General features: G+C 52.2%; 9 protein-coding genes across 9 annotated transcripts; 2 read left to right on the top strand and 7 right to left on the bottom strand.

Moving 5' to 3' along the window:
* Positions 1–344: 344 nt before the first annotated feature.
* On the top strand, positions 345–1,244 carry AYO21_08248 (hypothetical protein; the record flags this gene model as incomplete). The annotated part of the gene is made up of 3 exons (XM_022658195.1): positions 345–386; positions 459–1,065; positions 1,180–1,244. The coding sequence occupies 3 exons, from the start codon at positions 345–347 to the stop codon at positions 1,242–1,244; spliced, it is 714 nt and encodes a 237-aa protein (XP_022509468.1).
* Positions 1,245–1,809: 565 nt separating this feature from the next.
* Positions 1,810–3,261, bottom strand: AYO21_08247 (hypothetical protein; the record flags this gene model as incomplete). Its single annotated transcript, XM_022658194.1, has 1 exon — positions 1,810–3,261. One exon carries the CDS (start codon positions 3,259–3,261, stop codon positions 1,810–1,812), a length of 1,452 nt encoding a protein of 483 aa, XP_022509467.1.
* A 1,216-nt stretch (positions 3,262–4,477) lies between these two features.
* Positions 4,478–5,134, bottom strand: AYO21_08246 (hypothetical protein; the record flags this gene model as incomplete). The annotated part of the gene is made up of 1 exon (XM_022658193.1): positions 4,478–5,134. The coding sequence occupies one exon, from the start codon at positions 5,132–5,134 to the stop codon at positions 4,478–4,480; it is 657 nt and encodes a 218-aa protein (XP_022509466.1).
* Positions 5,135–7,712: 2,578 nt separating this feature from the next.
* Positions 7,713–8,093, bottom strand: AYO21_08245 (hypothetical protein; the record flags this gene model as incomplete). Its single annotated transcript, XM_022658192.1, has 1 exon — positions 7,713–8,093. One exon carries the CDS (start codon positions 8,091–8,093, stop codon positions 7,713–7,715), a length of 381 nt encoding a protein of 126 aa, XP_022509465.1.
* A 3,222-nt stretch (positions 8,094–11,315) lies between these two features.
* Positions 11,316–12,626, top strand: AYO21_08244 (hypothetical protein; the record flags this gene model as incomplete). The annotated part of the gene is made up of 1 exon (XM_022658191.1): positions 11,316–12,626. The coding sequence occupies one exon, from the start codon at positions 11,316–11,318 to the stop codon at positions 12,624–12,626; it is 1,311 nt and encodes a 436-aa protein (XP_022509464.1).
* Positions 12,627–15,525: 2,899 nt separating this feature from the next.
* On the bottom strand, positions 15,526–16,646 carry AYO21_08243 (hypothetical protein; the record flags this gene model as incomplete). Its single annotated transcript, XM_022658190.1, has 2 exons — positions 15,526–16,005; positions 16,152–16,646. The coding sequence occupies 2 exons, from the start codon at positions 16,644–16,646 to the stop codon at positions 15,526–15,528; spliced, it is 975 nt and encodes a 324-aa protein (XP_022509463.1).
* A 604-nt stretch (positions 16,647–17,250) lies between these two features.
* AYO21_08242 (hypothetical protein) lies at positions 17,251–18,747 on the bottom strand (the record flags this gene model as incomplete). Its single annotated transcript, XM_022658189.1, has 1 exon — positions 17,251–18,747. The coding sequence occupies one exon, from the start codon at positions 18,745–18,747 to the stop codon at positions 17,251–17,253; it is 1,497 nt and encodes a 498-aa protein (XP_022509462.1).
* A 3,321-nt stretch (positions 18,748–22,068) lies between these two features.
* Positions 22,069–24,486, bottom strand: AYO21_08241 (hypothetical protein; the record flags this gene model as incomplete). The annotated part of the gene is made up of 4 exons (XM_022658188.1): positions 22,069–22,220; positions 22,343–23,841; positions 23,901–23,933; positions 24,017–24,486. The coding sequence occupies 4 exons, from the start codon at positions 24,484–24,486 to the stop codon at positions 22,069–22,071; spliced, it is 2,154 nt and encodes a 717-aa protein (XP_022509461.1).
* Positions 24,487–25,255: 769 nt separating this feature from the next.
* Positions 25,256–25,769, bottom strand: AYO21_08240 (hypothetical protein; the record flags this gene model as incomplete). The annotated part of the gene is made up of 3 exons (XM_022658187.1): positions 25,256–25,313; positions 25,365–25,639; positions 25,686–25,769. 3 exons carry the CDS (start codon positions 25,767–25,769, stop codon positions 25,256–25,258), a joined length of 417 nt encoding a protein of 138 aa, XP_022509460.1.
* Positions 25,770–26,165: the final 396 nt, after the last annotated feature.

The following is a 26,165-nucleotide window of genomic DNA, read 5'->3' as shown; positions in this document are numbered from 1 at the left end:
TAAGGGGGGATTCGAGAAAAGTTTGCGAAAATTGTGCAAGAATGTTGTACAAAGTATTCAGCCCGTCAATTGCAACCGAGTAGTAGTTGGCGAGAAGAAGGTTGATTGCTTGCTCGTTATGAAGAAGTAGATAGTTTTTCTCCGCATTCGCGACTGCGCGAAACCCCCCAAAGCCACGCGTTGAGTGTGTCACGAATTATTATCGTGCTCGCTACAGAATACCAAGTATGGGTTGATCAACAACACTTTTGACAACCCTTCGTCTCAAGACACGATATTGTGTTGGGGCTCTTTTGCAGCCTTGCATACGAAACCTGCTGGAGTCCGGCGCGTTTCAAAGAGTCATGCCACCCAAACCTTCGGTCCGGGGCGAATATATCGAAACCGTCAGTCGGATTTACCCTCCCCAGAAAAGAAAACATTCACGCTGCGCAGTGTCGCTGACGACCAGACCTTAGGAAACTGGCAACAAGATCAGTCGCCGAGCCAGTGTCCTGGGGCCGCGCCATATCATCCTTGCTGGGAAATGTGTCATTCAGCAAGACGTGGTGATCCACGGAGACCTGGTTCGGCCTCCGCAGCCTAAGCCTCCCTCCTCCCACCAACAACACCCACAACAAGCAGGCGGCGATCAGAAATCCGCTGCGCAAGATCAAACCTCGATTCACCTCGGTCGATATGTCTTCATCAGCCCCGGCTGCACGCTTCACCCTCCTTCGCGTCTGACGACGGTCCCGAACCCGAACGGCAGTGAACCGCAGCAGATCATGACCTACTTCATGCTCCGAATCTCAGACTACGTCTACATCGGGCCCAACACCCACATCCGCGCTGCCGAGATCAGGAGCAACGTGTGGATCGGCGCGAACTGCACGATTGGGAACATGGTCATGATCAAGGACAACGTCAGAATCCTGGACGGCACAGTTCTGCCCCCGAATACCATCTGGGCTGGAGGCACTGTCATCGCGGGTCGTCCAGGACGAGTTGTGGGAGAGATTGGCGAGGGCTGGGCTGCTGGTGGCAGTAGTGGCTCCTCCGTGGATGAAGGGGTCGGGGTCAAGAGTAGAGAGAGATGGGCCGCTGTTGGGAACAAGAGATGATAATCTGGACATGAGACAGAAAATGATGGATGAATGGCCATCCCCATTCAAAGTCCGCTTCTGATTTCTCGTCAAGTGGCGTACCAATCGACCGATGGAGATGCCGCCGAAGACTACACGTGCTGGCGGAGGACCGAGTAAACTGGACACGTTCCACGCTCTACACATAGTCCATCCAGCACGTCCCTCTGACTGGATCCTATGGGATATTGGGTGTTCCCACTCTCTAATCAAAAGCGATGAGAGCTCTCAAGCAGTTCAGCATGCAGACAGGTACAGGCACCGCGCCTCGACACCTGTCCGAGAAAGAGCCCGTTCGCGGAGAAGCACTGGCATACCTATGTCCCTTGCATCACACCGAACTGAGGATCTTGCATCGACAAAAGTCACGGAAAGACCAAGACATGCAAGCAGAAAACATGGGAAACCTCTGGACTTCAATAAGTGTTTGCAAAGCGGGTTTTGCAGGCCGATCCCTCCCTCGTGGAGAGGAATCAATATGTAAAGGGGATATCTTGCATCGCTGGTTTTTGCTAGAAATACCATTCATATGTTTCTCCCAGACTACCTACGTGCCTACCTACATACATATATACGCCAACCTCAAACTCCGAAACCACTCCCCAACACCATACACCCATACTTTGACCCCACGAGCACCTTGCCTTGTATGAATAGCTTTCAGCTTCTTTTTTCGGTGACCTTTTCACACGACATTGTCCCCATCCGTTCCCACCACCCTGAAATCCTCTGCCGTCCAACTCCATCTCGATGGTCTGCTGGCGGCGCTTGACTGTGATGATGGGGTGAGAGGGACGGTCGTCCAGCCGGCGTCGCACGAGCTGAAATGGCGATGACGGTGGCCTTGACCTTGACCTTGACGAGGGTGGTGATGGTGACGCTGCTGATTGAATCCGTTCACGGGCTGGTGTAGTTTTGGAGATGAAGACTTCATTTCTGTCGTCAAAGAGCAGTCGGTTCGGAGATCATCACCATCTTTCGTCCCAGTCTCAGCAGCGAGCATTTCCTGTGGCTCCTGGGTCGAAGTTTGCGCCGACACGTCCCTTGGGCCTGGTAGGTCCAGGAACAACTCTGGTGGATGCTGCCTCAAGGGACTTTCAAACATGCTGTATCGAGGCTCTGGCCATTCCCGTGACCCCGATCCGGAGGCTGAAGCTGGCTGAGATCGAGCACTCGAAGGGCGTTCCAGCGTGAGGCCGGACGCCGCACGCACTGGTTCGGCAGTTGGAGTTGGTTCGTGGTTCTGATCGACATCGAGGCAGCGCTTTCCACGACGGGGATTCAGGGGTGCAGGGACAAGGCTGCCGCGCTCGTAGTGGAATGCAGGAGGCTTGTGGTCTGAGCTTTGATCTGAGGGTTGAGACGGCGCTGGGCTTTGGGAAACCGGATGGTGTTGGTAGAGAGGGTGGTCTTTCGAGATTGGGAGTGCCGCCATCATATCGTCATGTTGTTGCTGGTGTACTGGCGGCAGCCCATTGTACGAGGTCAATCGACACCCGTGCCCTGATTCCCTCGAGTCTGTGCTGGGGATCCGGGAGAGATAAGAACCTGCCGGCACAGCTTCGACTTCCGCAATGCCAGGTGAATGTCGGTACAATGAGTTTTGATCTGGGCCCGAAGCAGGAACCGGAAGCGGCGCCATGTTGTCGTGGCCGTATGCAAAATCGCCGTATCGATACCCACCAAGGTTCTCGAATGACATGACATCTGTAGGCCGTGATCCTCCTTTCTCAACATCATTCGCGTAGCTCGTCCCTGCCTGGGCCTCAGCACTGCCAATAGACACAGAAACGAGCGCTTGCTCGGGCTTCTCTGTGATACCTCGTCGTCTTGCCATCACTCGCGTCTCTTCTCGATCTTCAGGCCCGTTTGGTACCTGGGCCCAACCGACACCGTCAATGATCTTTCTCCACCTCCAATTTCCGCCTCGATTGTCTGCTTGCCCATCAATGACTGGAGCGTTGCCTGCACGGATGCTGTCCGCATCTTGATGGCCGTTCCTCGAGTTGCCACCGTCGTCGTTGTGGATCGCTGTGTCATCAACTTGGCCGCGCATGTGGCTCTTGTGATGAGTCCTCCAGATTGCTATCGCAGCAACGAGCAGGATCACCCCTGTGACGCTGAAGAAGGATATCATGGCTGGTTCATTCATATCTGCTGTTTTGTTACTTCTAGTGACTTGGATGTGCTGTAGGTATGGGTGGAGATGCTCCAATGGAGACTGGGCTGGATTTGGGTCACGTTCTTGGAATGGGGCGGGATTATATGTAAAGTAGATGAGGACAAAATGGGTGAAAATGGATTGATAAACCGTAGGAAAAGGGGCGAGTGCCACACTGTGTCGCTCTCTGCAGGGGGGGAAAGAGTAGAGGGAATGTTTCCGGGTTGATAAACAGAAATGAGAAGTCAAGTCGTTGTTGTGTAAATGGTCTTCATGGACGACCCTGAACTGACGAGGTCGACAGATATGTGGTTTAAATAGATACCAGCGACGCGCTGCTGCGAGATTGCACAAGTGCAAGTTGTTGTCGATTTTCTCCTGTGTCAATACCTCAACCAATATCCGTGGCCCCCTGATCCATATCGAAAGACATACGTCCTTTGATGCCCGCTAAGACGCTGTCTCGGTTTGACCGAATGGAAGTGGTGAGTGCGTAAGTGAGCATGAACAAGTGGGTAGAAGAGTTGCAAGGCATCTGGTCTGGCCCGGTCATGGCCCTTCTGGTCCCGTCGTGTCGTTGCAACCCTTTGTCACTGAACTGGGCAGGAGGGTGTCGAATATAAATCTAATATAGTTCGATTGTTTCTTGTTTCCCGACTACCTGTCTTGGTCGTGGATTTGGCTTTGGCTTTAGGCTCAATAGCAACTCAAGCCATCCACCCAGGCCTTTGGAACTCTGTTCACTGTTTCAAGGTGACGACTCTGGAGACGTGGCAGTCGAAAGTGACCGGACGGTTGCAGTGTCTAGTATACGCAGGAACTTCAAAAGGTTTGCTGGGGATTGCAAAGAGCAACAGCCGTCTTCGCTGAAGGAGGCTAAAGGAGGCTGAAGGAAGTTGAAGGTTTCTCGATCCCATTCTGTAGGGTGCGCGGTTACAGCAAGATTTTGTCTCGGAAGAGGGCCCAATATGTTCAGATTCATCGGGCTGCAATTTTGTTTCTGCCACCCCTCAAACTCACACCAGTACTCATGGCAGGGTTGAGTGAACGTCCTCGGCTCTGGCCTGTTCGAGAGCAGCATCATTACCTGGAGCAGAGGAAGTGGATTAGCTACAAACGCAGAGAAAAGTGCATATCAGCTGGGTAATTTTACCAATCCGTAAACCCTGGCTGTGGTGGTGGCTCTCCCTCTTCATACTTCGTTGGGGGATATCTCTCTCTGAGTAACCATGATTTCTGTCCGCAAAATCCTTGCGGGCACACGCAACGAGGCATCCTCACGAGGCCCTTGGGGTACTTGAGTTGGCACAGCAGACCAAGTATTCCTTAGCCGGTCTTCTTCGTCGGCAAAAGCGAAGGTCTCGTAGGAAGGCAGTCCATGAGGATCTCGTCCGTAGTAAGGGGGTAAAACGGACGGACTCAATGTTGAAAAGTTTGGACGGCTGCTTCTCTCATCGGAGATTTCCCTGCTATCATCAACAGCGGCGTTGGGAGGGTTGTGAGTATCGCTATCGTTTTGGGGTTGTGAGTTCGTCGCGCTCCATCTGTTCGAGCTTGATCGAAGCTGAGGCTGGGAGCGTCCATGGTCAGGGAAGAGGGAGTCATAAGTTGGTGGAGGTGGCAGACTGTTCGTCGTCGTCCACTCCCCAGCATCAAATATGGCGCGTCGTCGAGAGCGTCGTCCGCGACTGTTATGAACCCTGACCACATTGTGGCGTAGAAAACCTAAGACGACGAAAAACACAACCATGCCTATCATGAATGCGATGCCAACGATGGCCTCAATGGCACTTCCTTTGAGGCCCATCTGAGTTGGAACCTCGATATCCCCGAGCACGACAGGAGCCATGGGTGTTTCAGACGCTGCAGGGAAGGATTTATATTCTCACAATAGTAGCAGGAGGTTAATCACAATAAAGCGATATGCCGAGCTTTTTGATTTCTGTACGTTGAATGAAATGAGGACGTGTTGAGGGGTGATCAGCCGCTCGAACCACTGGTTGAGAAACCATGTTTGCTGAGAATCCAGACTATGCTGGCTGTTCCCAAGCATTACAGAAGTTACCATCACAAAGTCCTCATTCCAGGCGGGAACAAAGGCGCGTTGGAGCAGGATGGGAACGCCTAGGCTGATTTATGTAATCACACCTGTCGTGAGGATAGCGCATCAACTGATTCGCACAGAATGCCGTGCAAAGGTTTGAGGACTAAATACGGAAAGCGCTGAGATTGAGAGAGAACAATATCAGAACATCATTAGAATATCACCGAGGATACCACGCGATGCACAAGAGAAGAAAGTTGTCGACACAAGTGAAGTACCTATCGAACCCAAGTTAATCGCCAAGGCACAGCATCCAGTCAGAGCAGTGACACCGACAAAGACTTGGCAACTACGAGGTTGAAGTCTTGGCGTCATGGACACTTTGCTTGGCATTGCCGTTCGACTATTTCTATTTTCTCGTTGCTCGATCCAACTTGACTTTCTTTTCTTTTTCTTCTTCATACTTGTACGTCCCCCGCCCCCGTGCACCATGACATTGCCATAGATGACTAACATTCTCAATAGACCTTGTGGGAGCGACTCAGCTCAAGCATTGAGCCTGCTATAGTGGTGTCCCTGCATTGCACATCGCGGAGGATGTCGCCATCAAGTGTCCTTCGGGGCTCTTGTCCGCGTATTTTTTGGCCATTCCAAAAGAACTCGGTTCTTTTTTTCATCATTGCTCTTGCCTGGTTGCAAGGTTCTGGAGAAGAAATTGGAGGTGATGCCGGTACAGAGCCGGAAGGAACTTGCAGAGGACAATATGTTGATGCAGTTGTTCACTCGAGTCACGATTTATAGGCAGAAGACGCGAGGGAATCAAGTCCATGCTTATCTTTCCAGGAGGCATAGAGTTACGGTTCTTGTGTACATAGTGCTAAACCGACCGAGCCTGCGTTTCCGCCATCTTGTGTTTGGTGTAGACTAGCGAAGCGATGGTTTGCTTCGCAGTTTGCTCCTGACTTACACCGTCAAACGGGGATGCAAGCTGTCCAGTCCGTGAAACAAGCTCGCTCGGGAATGTGAAGGCAACGTCCCGACCGAGTACTACTGCAAGCTACGTTTTCCGAGGTCCTTGCAGGTAAATGGCGTCTTGAATGAGATTTGACGCTAGATTCAACAATATCCCTACAAGGTTGAGGTTGAGGTTGAGGCCGAGCACGGTGGGCAGTAGCTGGTACCAAGGGAACGATTGTACCTATCCCTCCCACGTGAAACTCTGTATGAGCGCGTATACCGAGTACTCGCCGAACGACAAAGACCCATGAGATCTTGCCCAAGCTTGTCCTGTTTGTTACTCTGAAGAGGGTCGCCGCATTGGCCGGGCTGAGTCTGAAACCACGGGCGGAGCTCAACGGTTTCAGCGGCGTGGGCGCGTTGCAGCAGCGAGCGCAAACTTTATCCAGTCTATCTACTTACGAGTCACTACGAGTACCTCGTACTCAGTAGGATTGCGCGTGGTTTGAAGTTTTGCCAGGCAGTTGTTCGTAATTATGACTCGGTATACGAGGTATTCTTCATCCTTTACTAAAATATGTACATACTACGGTAAGGGACGTACTCATACGTACGTGGACTGTTCTGCCTTGGTATGCAGGTAACTCGTGTGTTGCTTTAATTCGTCATTACTCGTTAGTACCTAGGTAGTTGGTGAACACACACTGGCACTGACACTGGCACCAGCTGGCAAGAGACGCTTTTGTGGCTCAGTCCTTGCACAAGCCTCACCAGCCTCAACCGCGACCTCCGCCTTGGTGTCAGCAGCATGCGTTGGTAAAACATAACGGTCGGTCTACGGCGATGACTATGACTGCCCGGCACTCGTAGGGCTCCCCACTGTTTTCTGCATCGGTGTAACACACCGAGCACGCGGTACAAGCTAAAGCATCCCGGTCGTTTTGCCTGCTTTGGTAAGGGGACGTAGTGTTATTTGGTGTCCATCTCGGAGACGACGACCATGGTTGGCGGGCCCCTTGGTGGCCCCGTGTCTCAAGCAAAAATATTCGGACAAAAGTGACAAAAGGTAGTTTCACCACAAGGGAGGAGGCCTGATTAGGGGTTATGATCATTGATCAATGGTTGGTATACGAGTACCTCGTAGGTTTCCTCACGCCGTTAGATTGCAGACCGTGATTCTGACGCTTCGTTTCCCCCGCCCTTTCAACGCCCACTAGCGTTTTCCTGATCGTGCATATGAGATGATGTAGCACAAAGATGAGACTGGTGGCTGCACTCTCTTGAACAGCCACATTGTTGTCATATTTTTACCTCAAATAGCTTTAGTCACTAGTCCGTCACTCATTTACCAGTACACGTTGTCATCTGCATGTGCTGTCAAGCATGCCTCACTCAAAGACACTTGGTTGCATACAAAGCCTACTCGTCATGACAAGTCGGGTATCTCCTCTTTGTGCACGCCACCAGTATCTCTTCCTTCGCCAGATTTGCCCTCGGAGCCTTGTGTTTCAACCCCCGTAGACCGTTCAGGCGGCTTCTGGGGATCGGGCTGCTTCGCTGGGTGGCCTCGGCCGTCTCCCGACGTCGCGCTTTTCCCAATCTTCGTATGCTCATCGCGCTTGTCCAGGTGAGGTTTGTTGTCGATTTTAGTCTGGTCGACCACAGTCGCAACGCTGCGACATAAGGGCGAGGGATGTCGACGAGGATCAGCACGAGAGTACAAGAACCCCGAGATGCGATGACAGCCATTTGCAGCTGAAGTCAGGCGATTTCGCCATGCGGTTGCAGCCGGGGAATATGTACTCATGCTGTCAGACGAGAGCTATATTTTTGGCAGTTGAAGTTGTGGCACCAGTGGTTCTTCTAACCAAGCAAGATGGCCAACGGCTAATGTGTAGTGCTTGTTGTGTACAAATTGTACGGGTAGTCCTGGTATTGTCACAACTCTCAGTGCGCTCATTTTTGCTGTATTTAAATCAGTACATGGGGACTTTGATTGTTGTGATCAAGTCATAATATCATCATCATTATCACCATCATCTATGCGGAAGCTAGTTCCGTCGATGCTGTATCATCCTTGGCCACGTTGCACCCTCAATACATGCATCTCATTCTCACGGCCCAGATGGGCGAGCATCACTTACACAATGCTGTGGTATTCATCCTCTTACTGTGATGACACCGAGGGACCACTGATCTTATCGCTCAATCGGAGGTGGCCGTTTGCCGCTGCTTCGAGCTGTCATGAGGAGCTCGATTATGTGACTCGTGGACAGCTTGTGGTGAGGACCACGAGTCGTACAATAGGGGGGGCCAGCAGTCGGCAGATTGGAAAATCGGATAATGATTGATTGTGATACTTTCATGCTTCGTCGGTGCCAGTCGGCTGACAATGCTTTGGATAATCGGGTAATATGATGGTGGTGGTGGTGGTGGCAGATGATGAGGGGAACACGACGAGGGGCTGGTCACGGGAAGTATGCAGGCAGGTGGTCGTGTTCGTGGCTGTGCCCTTTCTGGTTCGCGATCTGCAGCAGCAATCGTGGCAAGTAGGGGGCGGACGGCAGATATCGAAGGGATTGTGAGACCATCAGGAGGTCAGAGCATGTGGTATTCGGAAGGCGGGACAAAGAAAGCTGAGACAGCGTGGGCCGGGCTGGGGTGGCTTGAAGGCGTTCGCCTTAACAAGACACAGAACCAAAGACAAAAGGAACGCCCGTAGCGAGTCGCGCGTCTTGAGGCGAGAACCTTTTGCGGACAGAGGGCCGTGTTTCACCAGTCACCAGACGAGCCAAAGAAATGCTGCCGTGGGCGGATGATGTGCGTTAAGCGAGTGGCCAGTGGCATTACGCGAGAGAAACCCCCCTGAGGCGCGTCGACGAGCGCGCGGAGGGGGTGTCTAAAAGTGTATCAGACGTGTCAGGCGTGTGTCTCGACCCCTCAGCCAATCGATACCTCCGGGTTGCAGCACTTGGCTTCAAGGGTGTGTCAAGTGGCCTATTTGGGACAATAGTAAAGGTGGGGGAGAAGAAGGGCGGGCACGGCGGGTTCAAAGGCTTCGGAAGTGAGGGTCAAGTGAGGAGTGAGGCAGGGCTCAGAGACAAGAGTTGGCAGGATATACGAGAAATGATGAACCAGCCCTTTGCATGCTAGCACTACGTACAAGGTACAGTACTTTGGGGGAGCAAAAGGGAGCTGAATGTCTCTCGTAAAAGCGTAATGGGGCAAAAGGAAAGGGCGACAAGCTGCAAGGACGGCCATTGACGGCCAAATAATTATTTGACAGATGGCACTGAACAGCTGGGGATCGGCACTTGGCGATGCCTAGGCAGGGCGATAGGTGTCTTTTTGTTGGTAATTTGTGTGGTGATGGGCACTCCGAACACCTAGCTGGGTACTTCCCGTACTCTCTGGGCCAAACACTGCTGCTACCCAAAGACATAGCTAGCTATCTACCTATGTAGGCACATGTGCCCTGTAGGTCAGTTGGTCGCCTCTACATACGAGCAGACAGAGTTTTGCATCCTGCACCGCCATGTCGCCATCCCCATGCAGCTCCCCAGGGTTCTAAGCAATGTTCATCACTACCTTTACAAGAGCTCCATCCGTAGCCCATCCCTGCCCTCCCCTTGACTCCCTGCTTTGACGCTTTGACAGATATGCATGCAAAAAAGTCAACTGAATTGGTCATTGGGTGCACTAGTGGTCAGCGGTCATCGGGACTTCAGCAAGGAGGACACGCTCTACACGCTTGACACGCTCACAGACAAAGTTGAAAAACTCAACAGGATCCCTACTCCATCAGGCCCATCGGGAATAAAAAAGCCCAAGTGCACATCTCATCTCAACCCCATAAAAAAAAGCGTGTACGAGGGGACTACATTGTGCAGCCGTGCAATCGCTCAGACCCCTGTTGGACAGACTCGCGGCCCAATCCACGCGCTCTATTTGCCAGCCGCCAGCACAGGCCGAAACAAGGAACCATCTCGCCAACTCGCCTGCGATTCTAGCCACTGGCCCTGGATACCTCAGTGAATCCTGTAGCTGTGACCATTCAGGGTCTGTGCAAGCGCCCATTCAATCTATAACAGGTGCTTGTGGCAATGCACCTCTGATTCAGGTTGCCAGCCAATTCATAAAATCATCGTTGCCTCACCACCACCACTCCCTTTTTTCTTCTCTTCATCCGGCATCCTCACCTTCGTCAGTGTCGAAGGCTTGAGCTCATCCAGCTTCTAACCACCCCCCTGTCGTCGCCTCAACTCACCTCCAAAAAACACGCACTACCCTGATATTTCTGGGGCTGGCCTCCCCACCTCTCTCAAGCCTCCTTCGAAAAAGCTCGCATCCTATCCCGAAGTGATCTTAGTCCTCCTCCGTGGCAGACAAGCCGAGGGAACCACACACTTGTCCGCTGCTCCAGGTTCCAACCCCTGACAACCCGGACAAATCCTTACCTGGGCGGCCAATCCAGGGTGAAAGAGAAGGGAACAAACCCAAAGGCCCTCCAACGGTGCAGCTTCAAGCCATCCACCACATCTGTGCTCCGTACCTGGAGTTTATCGTCCGCCTATCCACTAGCTGCAGCAGCCACACCCACTCTCCTGCATTTGCTACCTCACTTCGGGTGCCTCCCTTTCAGGAGAAAGACTCGCTTGGATACTACGAGACTCTCTCTCAAACATCAGGAGCTGCATCCCTGGGCCGTGTCTGGGACCACCCATATTTCGATATATCACACAGACCACAGGCTCGTGTGAACTTCTGAATCTCTTCCTGCTGGCCAGGTGAAATCGTCTACAGAACTTGGGCAGATAATATCTTGGATACCCAACCTCCCCGCTTGTGTCAGAGGCCTGTTACTTCACTTCAATTCCACTCGCTCTGTAACCAACACTTGAAACCTCTCTGAGAGAAGTCTGAAGTCAAGTCCATAAACTCGCGGACTCGCATCATCTCCAAGTCACTCCCTTTATTTCTTCGCCTTCTTACCACCAGGATCAAACACCTATCGCAAACAAGTCACACCATGGAATCCAAATACACCTTGGCTCAGAACAGGGCTGCTTTGGAAGAGTTTGTCCGCCAGCCTGTGCGGACCTACATGGTCCAGCACCTTGCAAAGCAAGCCTCACAGGTCATCCGATGTGATCCAGAGCCTCTACCATCTGCCGACTCATTGCCTACACCTCCGTCAACACCACCGCACTCGTCTTCCGCAGAGCCCGCTGCAGCTCCTCTACCGAGCCTGGAACAATTCATCAGCTCCCTGGTTCACCGGTCAGCTGTTCAAGTACCGACTTTGATGACCTCCCTCGTTTACCTCGCCCGCCTTCGATCCAGATTGCCACCTGTCGCCAAGGGGATGAGGTGCACGATGCATCGCATCTTCCTTGCATCCTTGATCTTGGCCGCGAAGAACTTGAATGATTCGAGCCCGAAGAACAAGCACTGGGCAAGATACACAACGGTCAAGGGTTTCGAGGGCTTCGGATTCGGCCTCGCAGAGGTGAACCTGATGGAGAGACAGCTCCTCTACCTCCTTGACTTTGACACTCGCGTGACGGAGCAGGACTTGTTTGATCACTTTGAACCATTCCTCGCTCCCATCCGCTTCCAGATGGAGCTGCGGCAAGAAGAGGCAGAACTCACCAGCGGCCACCGACACTGGCACTCTCACCAGGTCTCGTACGATTCGACCATGTCTGTGGCACCTCTGACACGCAAGGAGCCAGTCCAGGCTGTTGTCGCAACCCCTCCACCAAGAGCAGTCGGTGTCTACGATTCCCCTGCTTCCTACGTTGATGAGGACCTGGCTGTTGGTTGCTATCCCAGACACAAGGCTAACAATAGCTCCTTGTCTTTACCTGCACCCAGTCATCGACGATGGCCGTCGCCATTCCGCCATCACGGCAACGCTCGGTCCGTGTCACCTCCATCCATTCGAGATCTTCCACCTCTAGTTCCATCTAGCAGACCTGGTACAATGCACAGCCACAGCAGTTCTCGATCTTCTTCCCTGGCTCCTTCATCACGGTCTCGATCTTCGTCTCTCGCGCCTACATCTCGAGGAACCCCCTACACTGCGTCATCAAACATTGACGACAGTATCGTGGTGGTTGACTTGACCCAAAGTCCCGATACCTCATACCACAGTACCTATAGCAAGAACGTTCGACCCAGCCTCAAAGGTCACCAAACGAGCTTCCAGGGCGAAAGTCAACCACCAGCCAAAAAGGTCAAGTCAGAGACTGGCGTGGGCGGTGTGATGGCGAGATTTTTCAGTTCCGCGACGAGCAACTACCGGATTGGAAGGACACCTATTCAACAGGCAGCTTAGGAGGCTGTTGCCCTTGTTGACGCGATGAAAACAGGCAGGAATTGCAAGCGACAACGTCTCGACTGAAGTACAGAAGAGATGTAATATCAACCCAGATGCTGATGACCAGGCTGAAATGCCTACGACTGATAACATCTACGCCTCACAGGCTTTACAAAACCATACTCTCATTTACGGCAATGCTGTGTTTCTCTATTTATGTGGTGCGGCGCGAGATCTTGCATAGCGATGGCGTTTGGGAGATATTTTCAAAACTTGACCTCCCAGAGAGCAACAGGGCAGGCATATTTTCTTGGAGAGAAAGGGGAGCTGAGCACAACCCATGTTCACATGTAACACTACAATCCTACTTTAGTCAGAGATCGCCTGGCGTTGAGACGAGAAGAATGAAAGCAATGCGCAACCAAGCAGTATTCGTTGGACTGGAGCCAATGGGTTTGTTCATCTGTTCGGAAGGCGGGGAGAGAGAGGAAGTCAAAAGTGGTAGCTGGGCGGCGACAGCGATGATGATTGATTATGATGAATGAGGCGCGATACGGCCCGCATAAAGGGACCAGGTCAACCGAAACTCTGGGGGAGGGACCGAACCAGACAGAAACAAGATAGACAAATCTTGACCCTTATCCGATGATCTATCTCTTCTTGGATAGAATGGTTATGAGAGTTTCGTCGTGGGGAACAAGCGACCAACCCAACCCAATCCTATCCCAAAGGCAATGCAGAATGCAGAATGCAGAATGAAGAATGCCAAAATTCAAAATTCAAAATTCAAAATCCAAAATGGAAAATGCAAAATATCTTTGAAAGCTTGATGAATGAAATAAACTCTATCGAAAGAATCCACTTTGAGCTACCCCTACCTAGTAGGTAACTCGGTAGACATCTCCCGGCTTTTTATACGAGGACTTGGACTTGGGACTTGGGAGGCGATGGGTGTGGTATAGTGTGGTAGAACTGGTGTACGTACCGAGTATTTAGTACGACAACTCTGACGACCCTTGTGCATGTCCCGAAAAGCATCGACATTTTATAATACTTGTGCTTGTCTACGTGCATTTGTACATACATACCCGAGGAGCGTTTACTTTGCAAGCGCTGGTTATGCGTTGTGTCTTGTCTTGACTGATCTTGTCTGGGCCAGGATGGGTTAATTTGACCCTTTGTTGATCACATAACCCGACAAATCTCTCTGTCAATATTGATGTGTTGATCAAGGTGATCACTTATCTAGGTTTTTTCCCTTTGACCCTCTGAACCTCGTGTACTCGTGAAACTCTTTGACCCTCGTTCCTGACCCTGACCCTGACCCTGCTCTCTCGCCTCCCTTGCGCGCTTGCCTCTGAGATCCATTGTAAACGAGTCAGAGTTTGTTGTGAGATAGATTGAGTGTATACCAATACCAAAACCCACACTAAAATCAACATCAAGATGTGTGTAGTGTCCCTGCAGAAGACCCTCCTACCCTGCTACCCTGCCACCGTCCCTGGAAACCCTGCCCTGCCCATCTCCCCAGCGAGCGAGCCAGCCATGCGCCACGCCATGTCCCCGGTATTCTCGGCTCAGCATGCAGGCAAGGCAGGCAAGGGCAGGGAACAGAAAACTGTATCTCACAGCACAAGTCAGGCAGTCTCCCCCTCTCCACCACTTCAACCCCTCTTTCTTTCCGACTCCCTCTCTTCTTCGCAAGCCACAAAGACTCAAAATGGAATGGAATTGACGATCTTGCTCGCCTGTTGTTCTTATTCTTGTTATTGCATGCAGGCAGGCTAGAAAGAAACCTTCAACACGCTTTTCGCCGGTTGTTCCCATTTTGTGCATCTGTCCCATTTTGGAGGTGTGCATAGGACCTAAAATACCTTTTACACTTCTCGGTAGGTATTGACGTACAGTATCTACCTGCACTACCCGTCCTAATCAATTGACCAAAACAGCCTTTCTCACCAGAAAAGGGAAAAACCACAAGTAAGATTTGGTAAAGGTTGTTCTCACACGTCCCTGTCCCTCAAGCTCTTCGAGGAGGGTCCTTTGATTTGGATCCTGATGTTGATCCTCCTTCTGTCCAATGCCCACATCGCCTCTCCATCTCCATGGTACCCGTTGTATAGACAGACAGCTGGAAAGAGTTACCGTAGCTCCCTATGAGTAGCTCTGACTTGCCACCCCTTTACCTCGTACAGTGTCTCTGACTGACCTTGTCAAGCCGCCCTAGCACATCGCATCCTAGTGAATCTGCGGCACATTATTGAAACAGTGCTCGCGTCTTCTCCCCTCCTGTTGTCCTGGTCGCGTGTCCACGCTCAAACCCGACGAACCTGGTTATGCTGGCATCAATGCCGGTCGGCGTGGCATGAGACCGTTTAGCGCCCATATCGCTCGCTTGTCAGTCTCGCCCATATGCCCCATACCCGTATGCCTCAGGTATCTTATCGCGCCCTCTCCTACTTTTTTCTTCCATGGTCCTTTAGGTCGGTCAAGATCGAATCTCCGGGCTTGGATCCAAATAAGGGTACAGTGCATGCTGTCCGTCCAAATACCCGCCCTCTCTCGACAGATCTTGACAGCCTCCATTTGTTCGCGATTAAAACTTGTCGGCACACCCCAAGACATCTTCGCTGTGCTGCGACGAAAGATGAACGGTGGTATATGAGTGCGGCTGTGGTGCTGGTCACCCCTGTCAAAAAGTGCTCCGTGATCAGAAAGAAGACTGACATCTTTGGGAGGGCAAAACCGCACCGCTCGTTCTCTGCAGACATACACATACCCTCGCCCTCGCTTCAAAGTCTTGAGTGTCCGATTTCTGATCTCCCACATTCTGGATCACTTCGAGTCTCCAACTTCGAGTAGCTGTGTCTGCAGGTTGTTTCGACCTACCCGCTCACTCGCTCTTGTCTGTCACCACTCACTTCCCGCCTTCCACTTGGATATTTCTTTCAAAAGCCGGTTCGGGTTCCTCCTTCTCGCTCAAATTGATCCTCTTTCCCTTGCCCCATCTCAAGCCATTCGTTATAGCCCGGCCAACCGTCCACCCCATCACTACCCCCCAGATAACCGTACAAGGCCATTTCTGCCACTCGCGATCCCAATCCAGCGCCATTGGAATGGCACCCACCCATCCTCCTACAAAGCTTCCCACTGTTGCGCCCCATACGCCTACTGAGTCGAATGGGAGCCACGCGGCCGCAACGTCGCGCCATGCGAGGGAGGAGACGCCGTGGGTGTAGAATAACGGCAGAAAGCCGAGTAGGGAGACATGGACAGAGAGGAGGAGAGTCAGGGGGAGGAGGGAGGTAGGGTACAAAGGCGCGCCCAGGACGAGCGCGATTAAGCTGAGCGGGAGAGGCGGTAGAGTGAACGTGAGGATCAGGGAGAAGAGCGTAGGCTGTATCAATTGTCAGTCAGTAGTCCAATCTCGAAGAGCCTTGCTAAGTCGGAGAGGATGGAAATGAAACAGCATGAGTATGGACTGGACCACAACGCGGCATAGAGCACCCATTGTAATTGTAACATATGGAAAAGCAAACTCACCATGATCCTTGCACCCCAGCTCCCTTCACCAGCCGCTCCTCCTGAACCTCCCTTGCCAGCACCATGACCGTGGCTTTTGCCAATGCCTGGTCCCCCAAGGTTCTTCTTCCTCAAACTTCCACCTCCCACACCTCCAGACACTTTGGCACTCTTTGGGCTTTTCTGCGCCGGACTTGCCGTGCCTTCCACAACGGCGCCGTCTGGTGTACCGGACACCCAGGACCCGGCAGCCGGCAAGCAGACAGCACAAAACAGACACTGCAAGGCCGCGACGACGCCCAGGTCGCTCAGCAAAGTGTTGAACGGGTCTGCAACAAGGGACGACACGCGGAGATAGTAGTACAGCGGGACGAGTACGGTGTGGACGTAGGAGTAGCGGTTTGCGAGCGAGGAAGAGAGCAGAGGAATAGGATAGGTGGTTGGCGTGAGCAGGCGGGCTTTGCTCGACGGTTGCGCGGGCGTAGGAGGCAGGAGATGGGTTAGAGAAGTCGACATATTTGCCAGATCCAAATGAAAGAATGTCGAGGAAGTGTCGTTAACGAGTGAATGCGAGAAGAACAAAACAGCCAGAGAAAGTTTCAAGGCATTGTATCTAACCCGTAGTTCCAAATGGATCGATACTTTGCTACCGTCAATGTTTGCAACTTTGGACCTTTGAGCATGGGCATTTCGCTTGGCGGGCTTAAACCTCGGCCTTGTAGCCTTGCATGTCTAAACGCATGGCTGGCTGATATTGGCACCTCTGGTGCCCTTCCAGGTTGGTTCACTCACAGAGCTCGTGAATTGCCTCAAGTTACTCAAGTTACTCCTGCTATACTCGAACATTTCGCCACTCTTTAGGCCGTATGTATTCGTACATAAACACTGTTGCCTTGCTCCATTCTTAGGAGCTCCATCACACCTGTATGGGTATCTCATGCAAACAGCATCCTCAATGTAAAGCTCCCCCAGCTGAATGCCTCCGTCAAAGCAAGGTTGGAAGGGTCGTGTTTCGCCTTCCAATGGCAAAGGTCCGATGAATATGGTACCGAGAAAGTCAAACAAGAAGCGAATTGATGTATGAAATCTCAATGAATGCAACGCAAACATCAGTTGCGGCTCATATAACTGCCACTTGCTGGGAATCCCTTGCCGTCTCAAATGTATCACGTTGTTGCTCCCGAGGGGTTTCGTAGACGTCCTCGAATCCTTCTTCCGCATCTGAATCTTCTGTCCCACTAAAACGAGATATTTCTTTGGGCAAATGGTCTAATTGAAATGGATGGGTTCGATGCAGTGTTTTCATTCGAGTTGGCGTGCCAGACAAGTTCTGCTTTGAGTCGGGACTAGGTGTTGGGTATGGTTCTCTGATCGTCGCGTAGACCGGAGTCCTCATGCTGTCCATTTCCTTCTGGAGTTCGGATACCTGCTCTTCCAGTTTTTGTCGAGCCGCCTTTTCCTCTTTCATCATTTCCAGCAAAGCCTCAAACTTTTCAGAAGGAATATGAATCGACGACGGCGAATTCCCTCTCGAACGTCTGGGCGACCTCCGTCTCGCGGTCGCGGGTCTGATCGTGGCAGTTGTAGCTCTGCTCGCTCTTTGAGGATTGAACACATCATCGACTTCTGGAGAAGGGGCCGGTGACTCGCCAGGAGAAGACAAGAATGTAAAATCCCGAGCTTCGCCAGAAGAAAGGTAGCTCAAATCATTCGACGATCCGCTTGTCAAGGTCAAGTTCGTCGTATTGTGAAAGAACGTGTCCGGCATCGTGCCTTGACCGAATGGTTTCTGGTTTAACCTCGGATTTGGCAAGTCGTTGCCTTGGAGCTTGGCCAACGCAAATTCAAAGTCGTAGAGCTTGATCTCTAGAGTGTTGACTCTCTGCTCCAGTCCGATCTCATCCCGCTCTGGACTTCCAAGGCCAAAGTCAAAAGTCTGCATAGGCTCGACGGTGGAACGACCACGCTCCGATTCCGCCATCGGGTTGTCTGATCCCAAGACGTGTGTGGGATCTACCGAGATCGATTGGCCACTGTACACAGGAACAGGGTTTTGGATGGCGCTATTGCGCCAGTAAGCAATTTCACCTGCTCGGTCACGAGTGGAAGGGCGTTTATCGCTGCCTTGGTGAACAAGTTCGCTGAGGGCGTCTGCGCTCCTCGATCGCCGCTTGAACTGACGATCCGAGACACCGTCTTCCTTTGACCTCTGTTCCACTGAGGACGGTTGCGGTTCTGGCCAGTCAACAACCGCAGGCGCGAGAATTGACTGTATGTCACTGAAGACGAGACTGGGTAGAGTGTTGCGACGCCCGCGCCGCAGAGGAGGGGGTAAGCTCTGGTGAACAGCTTCAACCTGAGGATATGGATTGGAATGTGAAGTTAGCGCGGCTCCTCGCAAGTTTGTGTCTGATCCCAATTGGGGAGCCGATTCCAGTCGTGTCCGAATCGGCTGCTCTGTGACTGGTTTGAGATGTCCCGTATCATTGTAGTGAAAGCCACTTGTATCAGTAGGTACGGATCTGTGTTTCTTGCTTGAGAACATGCGCCTGAGCGTTGCGCGCAATCCATTGGGCTTCTTCTGGTTCAATGATGCCTTGGAAGGAATGGAAGACATTGAGCTCTGATTCAGTGATGGCCCAGCGGAAGTACGAGAACGTGTGTGTGGCGGAAGGTCACTGACATGTCGCACATGGGTATCCTGCGTCGCCGTACTTGCCCGTGGCCATGTGGTGTCGTTATGTCGCTGTACCGACAGATGTCTGGCGGGTGGCACGGTGCTAGTGTTGCTGAAGACCCCAGACTCATCGAAGGGAATGGGATCTGATATCTTCAATTCGCCACGGCGCAAAGCAGCGCCCGTGCTGGCCAGGGACAAAGACCCTGATCCCTTGGCTTTGTGGTTGGGAGAGGGCATATCGCGAGATTGCGAGGCCTGAGCGAATACTACCTCCCAGAAATCACCAATTGCGCAACATCAGGACTGGACGAATGACACCTGAAGGTGTGGCATCATGCTGATGCGCTGTGGCTTGAAATGTGCCCGCTTCACAGACTGTCAACAGACATTGGGAAGCTCGTATCGATGAGTGCTATCCCTGACGGTCACAGAGGTGGCACAATTGCATCTGTCACTGAGATGTCAGCCGCGACAACTGCCCTTAGATCTCCGGAAATCTGGAAGTCTACCATAGGTTTTTCTGGAAGATTAAGATTAGAGCCAAAAGTATATCTAGATAAGGCGGCAACACCAGTCGGAGGCAGTGGTGAGAAGGAACAGTGGGCCTGAACAACTGCAGGGCCAATGATGACCTTATGAAAGAGTGACCAGGGAGTTGGAAGACAGAAACGGTGCGCGGAAACCGAAGGTAAGGCAGACTCGAGACGGACAATGGGGCGAAACAGGAGGAGTAGAGTCTCAGGGTCGCAGAATTGCAGAATTGCACGATGGTAAATAAGGGCCGAAGCGGCTTTGAAGAGACGAAGACAGAGCTGCAAGCACGGCAAAGACAGCAGTGTCTTGGTGTGTAGTAGTCGTATCCTTGTAGATCACAGAGTTGGTGTTGGTTTCGGCATCGCTTCGACCCGCATTGCTCTGGCAAGCTTCGAGCTTCAAGCCTCGAGGCTGCTCTGAAGGGTGAAAGAGACACGACGCCAACTCAAAAGAAGAAAGTATGACAATCTCTGGCGTGGCCTAGAGTGACAGCTGGCCGTGTCCCACTTGCTCCGGTGTGCTCACAACATCCATCCTCTTTTTGTTCCCGTTTCAACAGCGGCGGAATTAGACAGCGGATGATGACTTGGACGCAGGAGATCGAGTCGGCGCGGCGCAATAATGGAGGGGCAAGGTCCCTGATGGAGACAAGTCATGACAAGGATGGCGGTGGGTGTGAAGCAGAGTGAGCCAGGAGAACCAGAAAGACAAGAAAGAGGAAATGCGGGCGTCAAGGCTGGCAGGCTACTGACCAGTAGTGATAGAGAGTGGCCGACGCGCCCCAGTCATTCATTCGTTAGCCTTGGAGGGGCTCCCTAGGCATCACTAGGCCTCACTAGCTCGCGCGAGTACGAGGGAGGTATTCTCTAGGAATGCCCCTTCTCAGCACATCCAAGCAACTAGACTCCAAACTGCGACGCCAGCTACCTACCTCTAAGTAGGGGTTCAGCTCACTAGGGATTTTCCTCGCCGTGCCCATGAAGGATCAAAGACATCGAACACAGGCACCACATCAGCGAGAAACAATTTACGTTCATCGTCTCCAGCCAAAGAAAAGTCATCTGCCAGCCCCCAACCAACCATGATCCGTCGGCGCTCACTCGATCCACCTCCACCATCTTGTCCATCCCACTAACGAACTATCGACATCCTGACGTGCCGGTTGACCGCAGCTGGTATTGCCTCGTTCTCCCCCGTGACTGGTCAGCACCAGTTCGTGCGCTCCCGCAGGTGTTGTGGCACCTCGTAACCATCCGTGTGCCATCTCACCGCACAATCCTCCCCTCTCGTCTACGCGCTGATCCCGCTTCCCTCTTCAAAAAAAATACCACGGGGTCTCCGGAAAGCTGAAAGAGACGGATCATCCAAGGAGGACGGTCGAAGAACAAGTGCGACCACCTGGTCGGACGCTATCCGCGCCAACTATGCCCTGTCCAGCATGACCACATGTCGACCCTCCTCTAAGCTGGCCAGCCCACCCCTTCCTATTCTGCTCAGTCCATTGGATTCAACATGACTACCCCTGCGCCATGCAGCGATGCAAGTCATTTTTAGCGCGGAAATACCCGTTTGCGACTGAGCTCACGCAGACGAAGCCGCTCACGTCGCGGTTTCGAAATCATACAAGCGAACTTGAAGGGTAGTCTGGGACAGAAACATGTCTCTCTCTCGGGAGCACACCGGAAGTTACGCCAGAAACCGTCCAACAGTCATAAGCCTAAATAACACCATCATCGGAGATATCACAACGTGCACTGGTGAACACTGATCAGGTAAGGCTGCCCAATGTTTGCTGTGCAAAAACAGGAAAAACAGCGGCGTGTCCGCTTCGCCACGAGTGTCGTGTTTGGAGGCCCCCGCTCGTTGCTACTCAGCACTGATATGGCAGGGAATCCTTGAACTCATGATACTCGTAAGAGTACTCGGTACTTTGCTGACCCATTATGAAAGGCGTCTGCTCTCGAGAAGCGTGAAATCGAGCTTGATTGGCCTAACCTTGTTCTCTTTTACATTCACGCAACGAACCCTTATCTTGGCCCTTTGGTTTGGCTACTCCTACTCGTCGTTGGGCAATGCTTCCTTTTTCGCCGAACAGAAACCACAAACTCTTTCTTTTCTCTCTCGGCTTCCTTGCGCAATCGAGGCTCGACTCGTTCGCCTCTGAGTACAGATGTCCCCACCATATACATGGGTGGCATGGCATGTTTTCGGCCCCGTGACGTGTTCTGTGAGGATTTTACAGTGCAGTTCGTGGTGGACGCCTGATTGATCCTGTCGCAACAACGGGGCCCGTGGACACAACCATCATGACACCGGCTCTGTTCCCGTTCGCGCAGGTACAGCGTGCGATTGACCTCGCAAGGCGCCCAATAATGCGAACCCGTGGTAGGGCCGTAATTGACGAATCTCGAGTCGATTGCGTGGTCAAATCGGAAGTGCAGTTGTGACGGAGCACTCTGGGCTATCATCAACCAATTGCTGTTCAAATCCTGCTTTATTTGCTGAGGACATTCCACGTCAGACCTGTCCCTTTGACATGAAACTGGCTACCGGCCTCTTTCGTATGCGTTTCAAATGTACCTGAAAGCAAACCAATACGAGGTGTGCCTCCCACCACTAACCAAGTTCTTTTGCTAGCTTTGCCGACATTGGGTTCCAATGATTCAGGGCATGAGCCCGACTGTGCAGATTCTTGAATTGCAGGACGTTGTGTAACGACACAAACTACCCGAGTTCCAAATCCTCGATGTTTGCATATCTCAGGTCGGCATGGTCCTCCAAGAATTTCATCCACTTCTTCAAAAAGGGACTACCTCGAGAAACGGTCTCTGAATCGCCAATCACGCACAAATGGCGCTTCGGTCGGGTCATTGCAACTAGAGACCGCCATTTGTTAGATACGCTGCACACAGAAGACTCGATCCAGGCTGCAGGGTGCTCGTATCTGCGCAAGCGCACAAAAACACAGTCGACGATGGCATGGGGAAATTGGACTTACCGTTCAACCTCCTTTTCTCTCCCAGGAAGCCCACTTCCTTTTCAGCGTTGCTTCTGACCAGACTGACAATGATGGCTTCCTTCTCTCGGCCTTGAAAACCGTCCACACTACCCAATTCGAGGTTTGGGAACTTCTCCTTGAGCAATGAGCTCAGAAGAGCGAGCTGAGCGTTGTAGGGTGTGACGACCGCTATGTCTTCGTCCCTAACTCCAGCCTCGACCAGATTCTTTACATGCATGGCAGCCACAGCCGCTTCCATTTCATTGCACTTACTGTCTCCCAGCAGGGTCGATTTTTTAACCTGGCCACTCGCGCCGTCTTCAGCCTTCTCCGGAAAGTCACCTCCTTGGGTGTCGAAAAATACAAGTGGTTCGATTGTATCTTCGGTCTCTTGTACTTCGTACGGCAGATCTCTCAGCAGTCGGGACTTGACAGCATCGGCGGCGACAAGCTTTCCCTCATATAGCTCATCGCTGGGAAACCGCATTATCTTTTCGTGCATTCGGTACTGCGTATTGAGCAGCCTCTTGATCCCAGATCCATGTCTGGCCAAGAGTCGGTCAAACATTGTTGTTTCCAAGGACCAACTTTTCGCTGCCTTTAGTTCTTGATCCTTGACAGACAACTTTGCCAGTTCTTCCTCCAGAGTTTTGATCCTTGCTTTCTTCTCCTCCTTGTTGTCTTTGTTGTTATCTGCGCTCTTGACTGTTGGCGGCAACTGTAGATGATCGCCCGCTAAGATCAGCTTTCTCACGTTTGCTCCTCCGAAGACCAGCGGGATCCAGCATTGTGGCTCGAGAGCCTGGCTGGCTTCGTCAATCACCACGACGTCGAAGGCTTGATTGCGGATTTGGTGGCTTCCAGCACCGTGCAGTGTCGACAGCACGACTTTGCTGCTCGTCACAAGTCCATCTATACACTTCCCTTCCCTCTCCCGGTACTCTTTCCTCAAGTCTTTCAAGTCGGCGTAGATTGCACGCCGTTCGCGTGCGTTGCGAGTCTTCCGAATAGAAGCTTGCTTTGTATCCATTTCCTTGCGCACATCGCTTACAATCCCCGCAGCTTCGCTCGTCCGCGTCAACACCTCGAGCGAGTGGTTCAAAACACTTGGCAAGAGGCGAGCCGGATGACCTAGGCGGACGATTGGTGTACTTGGGGAGGTCAAGGAAAGACGTTCAACAATGTTGTCCACACTGATGTTACTGGGTCCGCACACCAACACACGTTGATTACGCTTGAGAAGCTGCAGGATGAGTTCGATCAGTGTGTATGTCTTCCCTGTTCCAGGAGGACCGTGAATGAGAGCTATCTCCGGTGCGCAGAGGGCGAAACGGACGGCATTTTGTTGGGATGGGTTCAATGTCGAGTCGAAGAAATCGAATTTGTCCGAATGAGACGAGTCAGCTGTGCCTGGAGAAGAAAGCCCTAGGAGCACACGCTGCAGCGTTGTGTACGACGACTCGGGCGCTTTGAGTAGCCTAGTAAGGGTCTGGTTCATTCTTCAGACACTACAGTCAGCCGAGTCTGGTTTTCGAGAGCCACATGGAGCAGAACGTACCTCCTGTAAGTGACATCGTTTGCCAGTTTAACCCTGTGCAGCGAATAATCAGTTCCTTGGTCAGTGCGAGTCTGTAGCAACCCTCACAGAATTCTAGCAACAGTGAGAAAACGTACAGCCACAGTTTTCCGTCCGGGACCTCTTCGACATTGTCGCTCCCTCCACCCTCCTTGCCCAGGGCAACCCACACAGCCCTCTGCCCAACCCGGACCACCACGCCCTCAACGCCCTTTTCCTTGAGCTCAGCGGCTTCCTTCTTCCTCGCCGTGCCTTTCGGGGTCTCTCCAACGCGCACGATATCCCCCGTCCGGATCCCGTGCTCTGGCAACTCACCTCTGGAGTCCTTGCTGACGACCGCGGGATCGAGACCGAGCTCCACCACACTGCGTCCCCCGAGCCCGGTCTTCAGAGAGTGGACTGAGAGGTTTAGGATCGCGAGCCCGGCTCGGGAAAGAGTCGTGGGCGGCGTGGATGAGAGCAGGAGGGAGGTCTCGGCGACCTCGGAATCTTGCTCGAGGTTGACCAGGTGAAGAAGGATAGTGAAGAAGGCGGAAGGAGAAAGCGTTTCGGATGCTGAGGGTGCCATTTCTTCTCCCCCTTTCGACAGATTTTCCAAGAATATGAACGTTATTCTGATAGAGAGATGGAAAGGGGCGCGATATCAGACCGTGATAACCTTAGCAAATCAAGTCGGGCGTTTGTGGAAGAGAGTGGTCTTCTCTCTTAGCCTTTCGACGTTGAACGCGGAGTAGTGCTAGCTGTTACCATTGCTTTTTTGTATTTGCCACTGATCTCTATCCCGACCATAAGTGTTGAAGCTATTTTGTCCGTGTTATTTCTTTTTGTGATGGTATGAGATGTGGGTGAGGGAAATCTAGCTGCGGGGTACAGGCAATCGAGGGATGTTCAGAACGGATGAAAGCACAGAAGGGTGATTTCAAAAGTCGTGGTCACGTACTCTCCAAGTTCCGGCTCTGAAGGAGCGAGGCCGCAGCGGAGAAGATTGGGTATAGGAAGAAGGGGAAAAGAACAGCCTTGTTGAAGACTTTGTTGATAGGCGGATGGAGTCATAAAATGCAGCCTTGCGCAGCCTTGGCGCTTGCAGCAAATATCCTTCTCTACATACAACTATGTACATAGATAGCAGCTCTTTTTCTGTCATTTCTCTGGAAAAAAGGGAAGAGGTACCCGGCTACCCTCTCGACCGCATACTCGCACGACGTACCGGAATGCTGATGGAAGAAAGATATTGCCTCCAATTACAATCTAGGGTCTTGGATGAGCCCACGGAATACTCACTGCGGTGAGACCAGATGTCCGCCCGTTGTATCCGACAACAGGGGCCCTCGGGTCGCTCATAGCGCAGAGCCCATCGAGAACACGGGTATAGGCTTTTTGCCATATATGACGGCACTGTGGCAATCTAGGTCAGTCTCATGGACTGGAATTTGACCCTTCACATACCATGGCCAATAGGTATATCGCTTCGTCGCCAGGTCCAAGATATGGTGGAGGTTCTTGACAGGCGCATAGAAGAGCTGGGAGCCAGCAGCAAGCAACATTGCCTGGTGTCGTAATTCCATGTGTTCGTGCTCGGCAGAGTCGTTGAGCATGAAATATTGGCCTTCTTTATATGCATGGTATGTCCGGCTGTTCTCGACCTTGTATTGATATATACTCGACCGAACTGATTGGGTCAAGATTGAGTCCTGCTCGAAGCCTGAGTCCTCGGTGTCGTACTGCTCTTATCATTAGTTTGAGCTACTGATGAGACGTTGGACAAACCCCAGGGTCTATTTCCAACTCGTCGCTCTCTTGACCTAGTCGACTGGCGCCGGCATTTGAGTTTGTCAAAGAAGCCATGTCCATCTTTCTGCTGAAACTCCTGAGGACAAAGGGACGAAAGGGAGCAGATCTGGGTACATGGTGGCGTCGCAACTCTCGTCATTCAACAACAAACCCGTCTTCCACCGATTCGAGGGCCGCGGTACGATAGGGTGTAGGGCTGGGGCCACACTCAAGGCCCTCTCCCAGAGCAGTCTAGACAGAGTGGCCGACAATATGGGAGGGAATGGACAAGCAAAGCATATTGCTGGGTCGGTGGATCTGATCCAGACCGCATCTTGTTATCACCAACAATGATGTTCGCTTTCTCTCCAACATGTAGGGGTTGCCTTGAACGAGGGATACACCAGTGACAAAACTGGAACGGCAATTAACCGAAGGTGCCTGGACGATTGTTAGTACTTGGACGACTCGAGCCAA

The sequence above is a fragment of the Fonsecaea monophora genome (assembly GCF_001642475.1).
Source record: "Fonsecaea monophora strain CBS 269.37 chromosome Unknown Scaff70, whole genome shotgun sequence".
NCBI lineage: Eukaryota > Fungi > Ascomycota > Eurotiomycetes > Chaetothyriales > Herpotrichiellaceae > Fonsecaea > Fonsecaea monophora.
The sequence above is the reverse complement of the archived record's forward strand: the minus strand, read 5'-3'. Positions and strand labels throughout refer to the sequence as shown.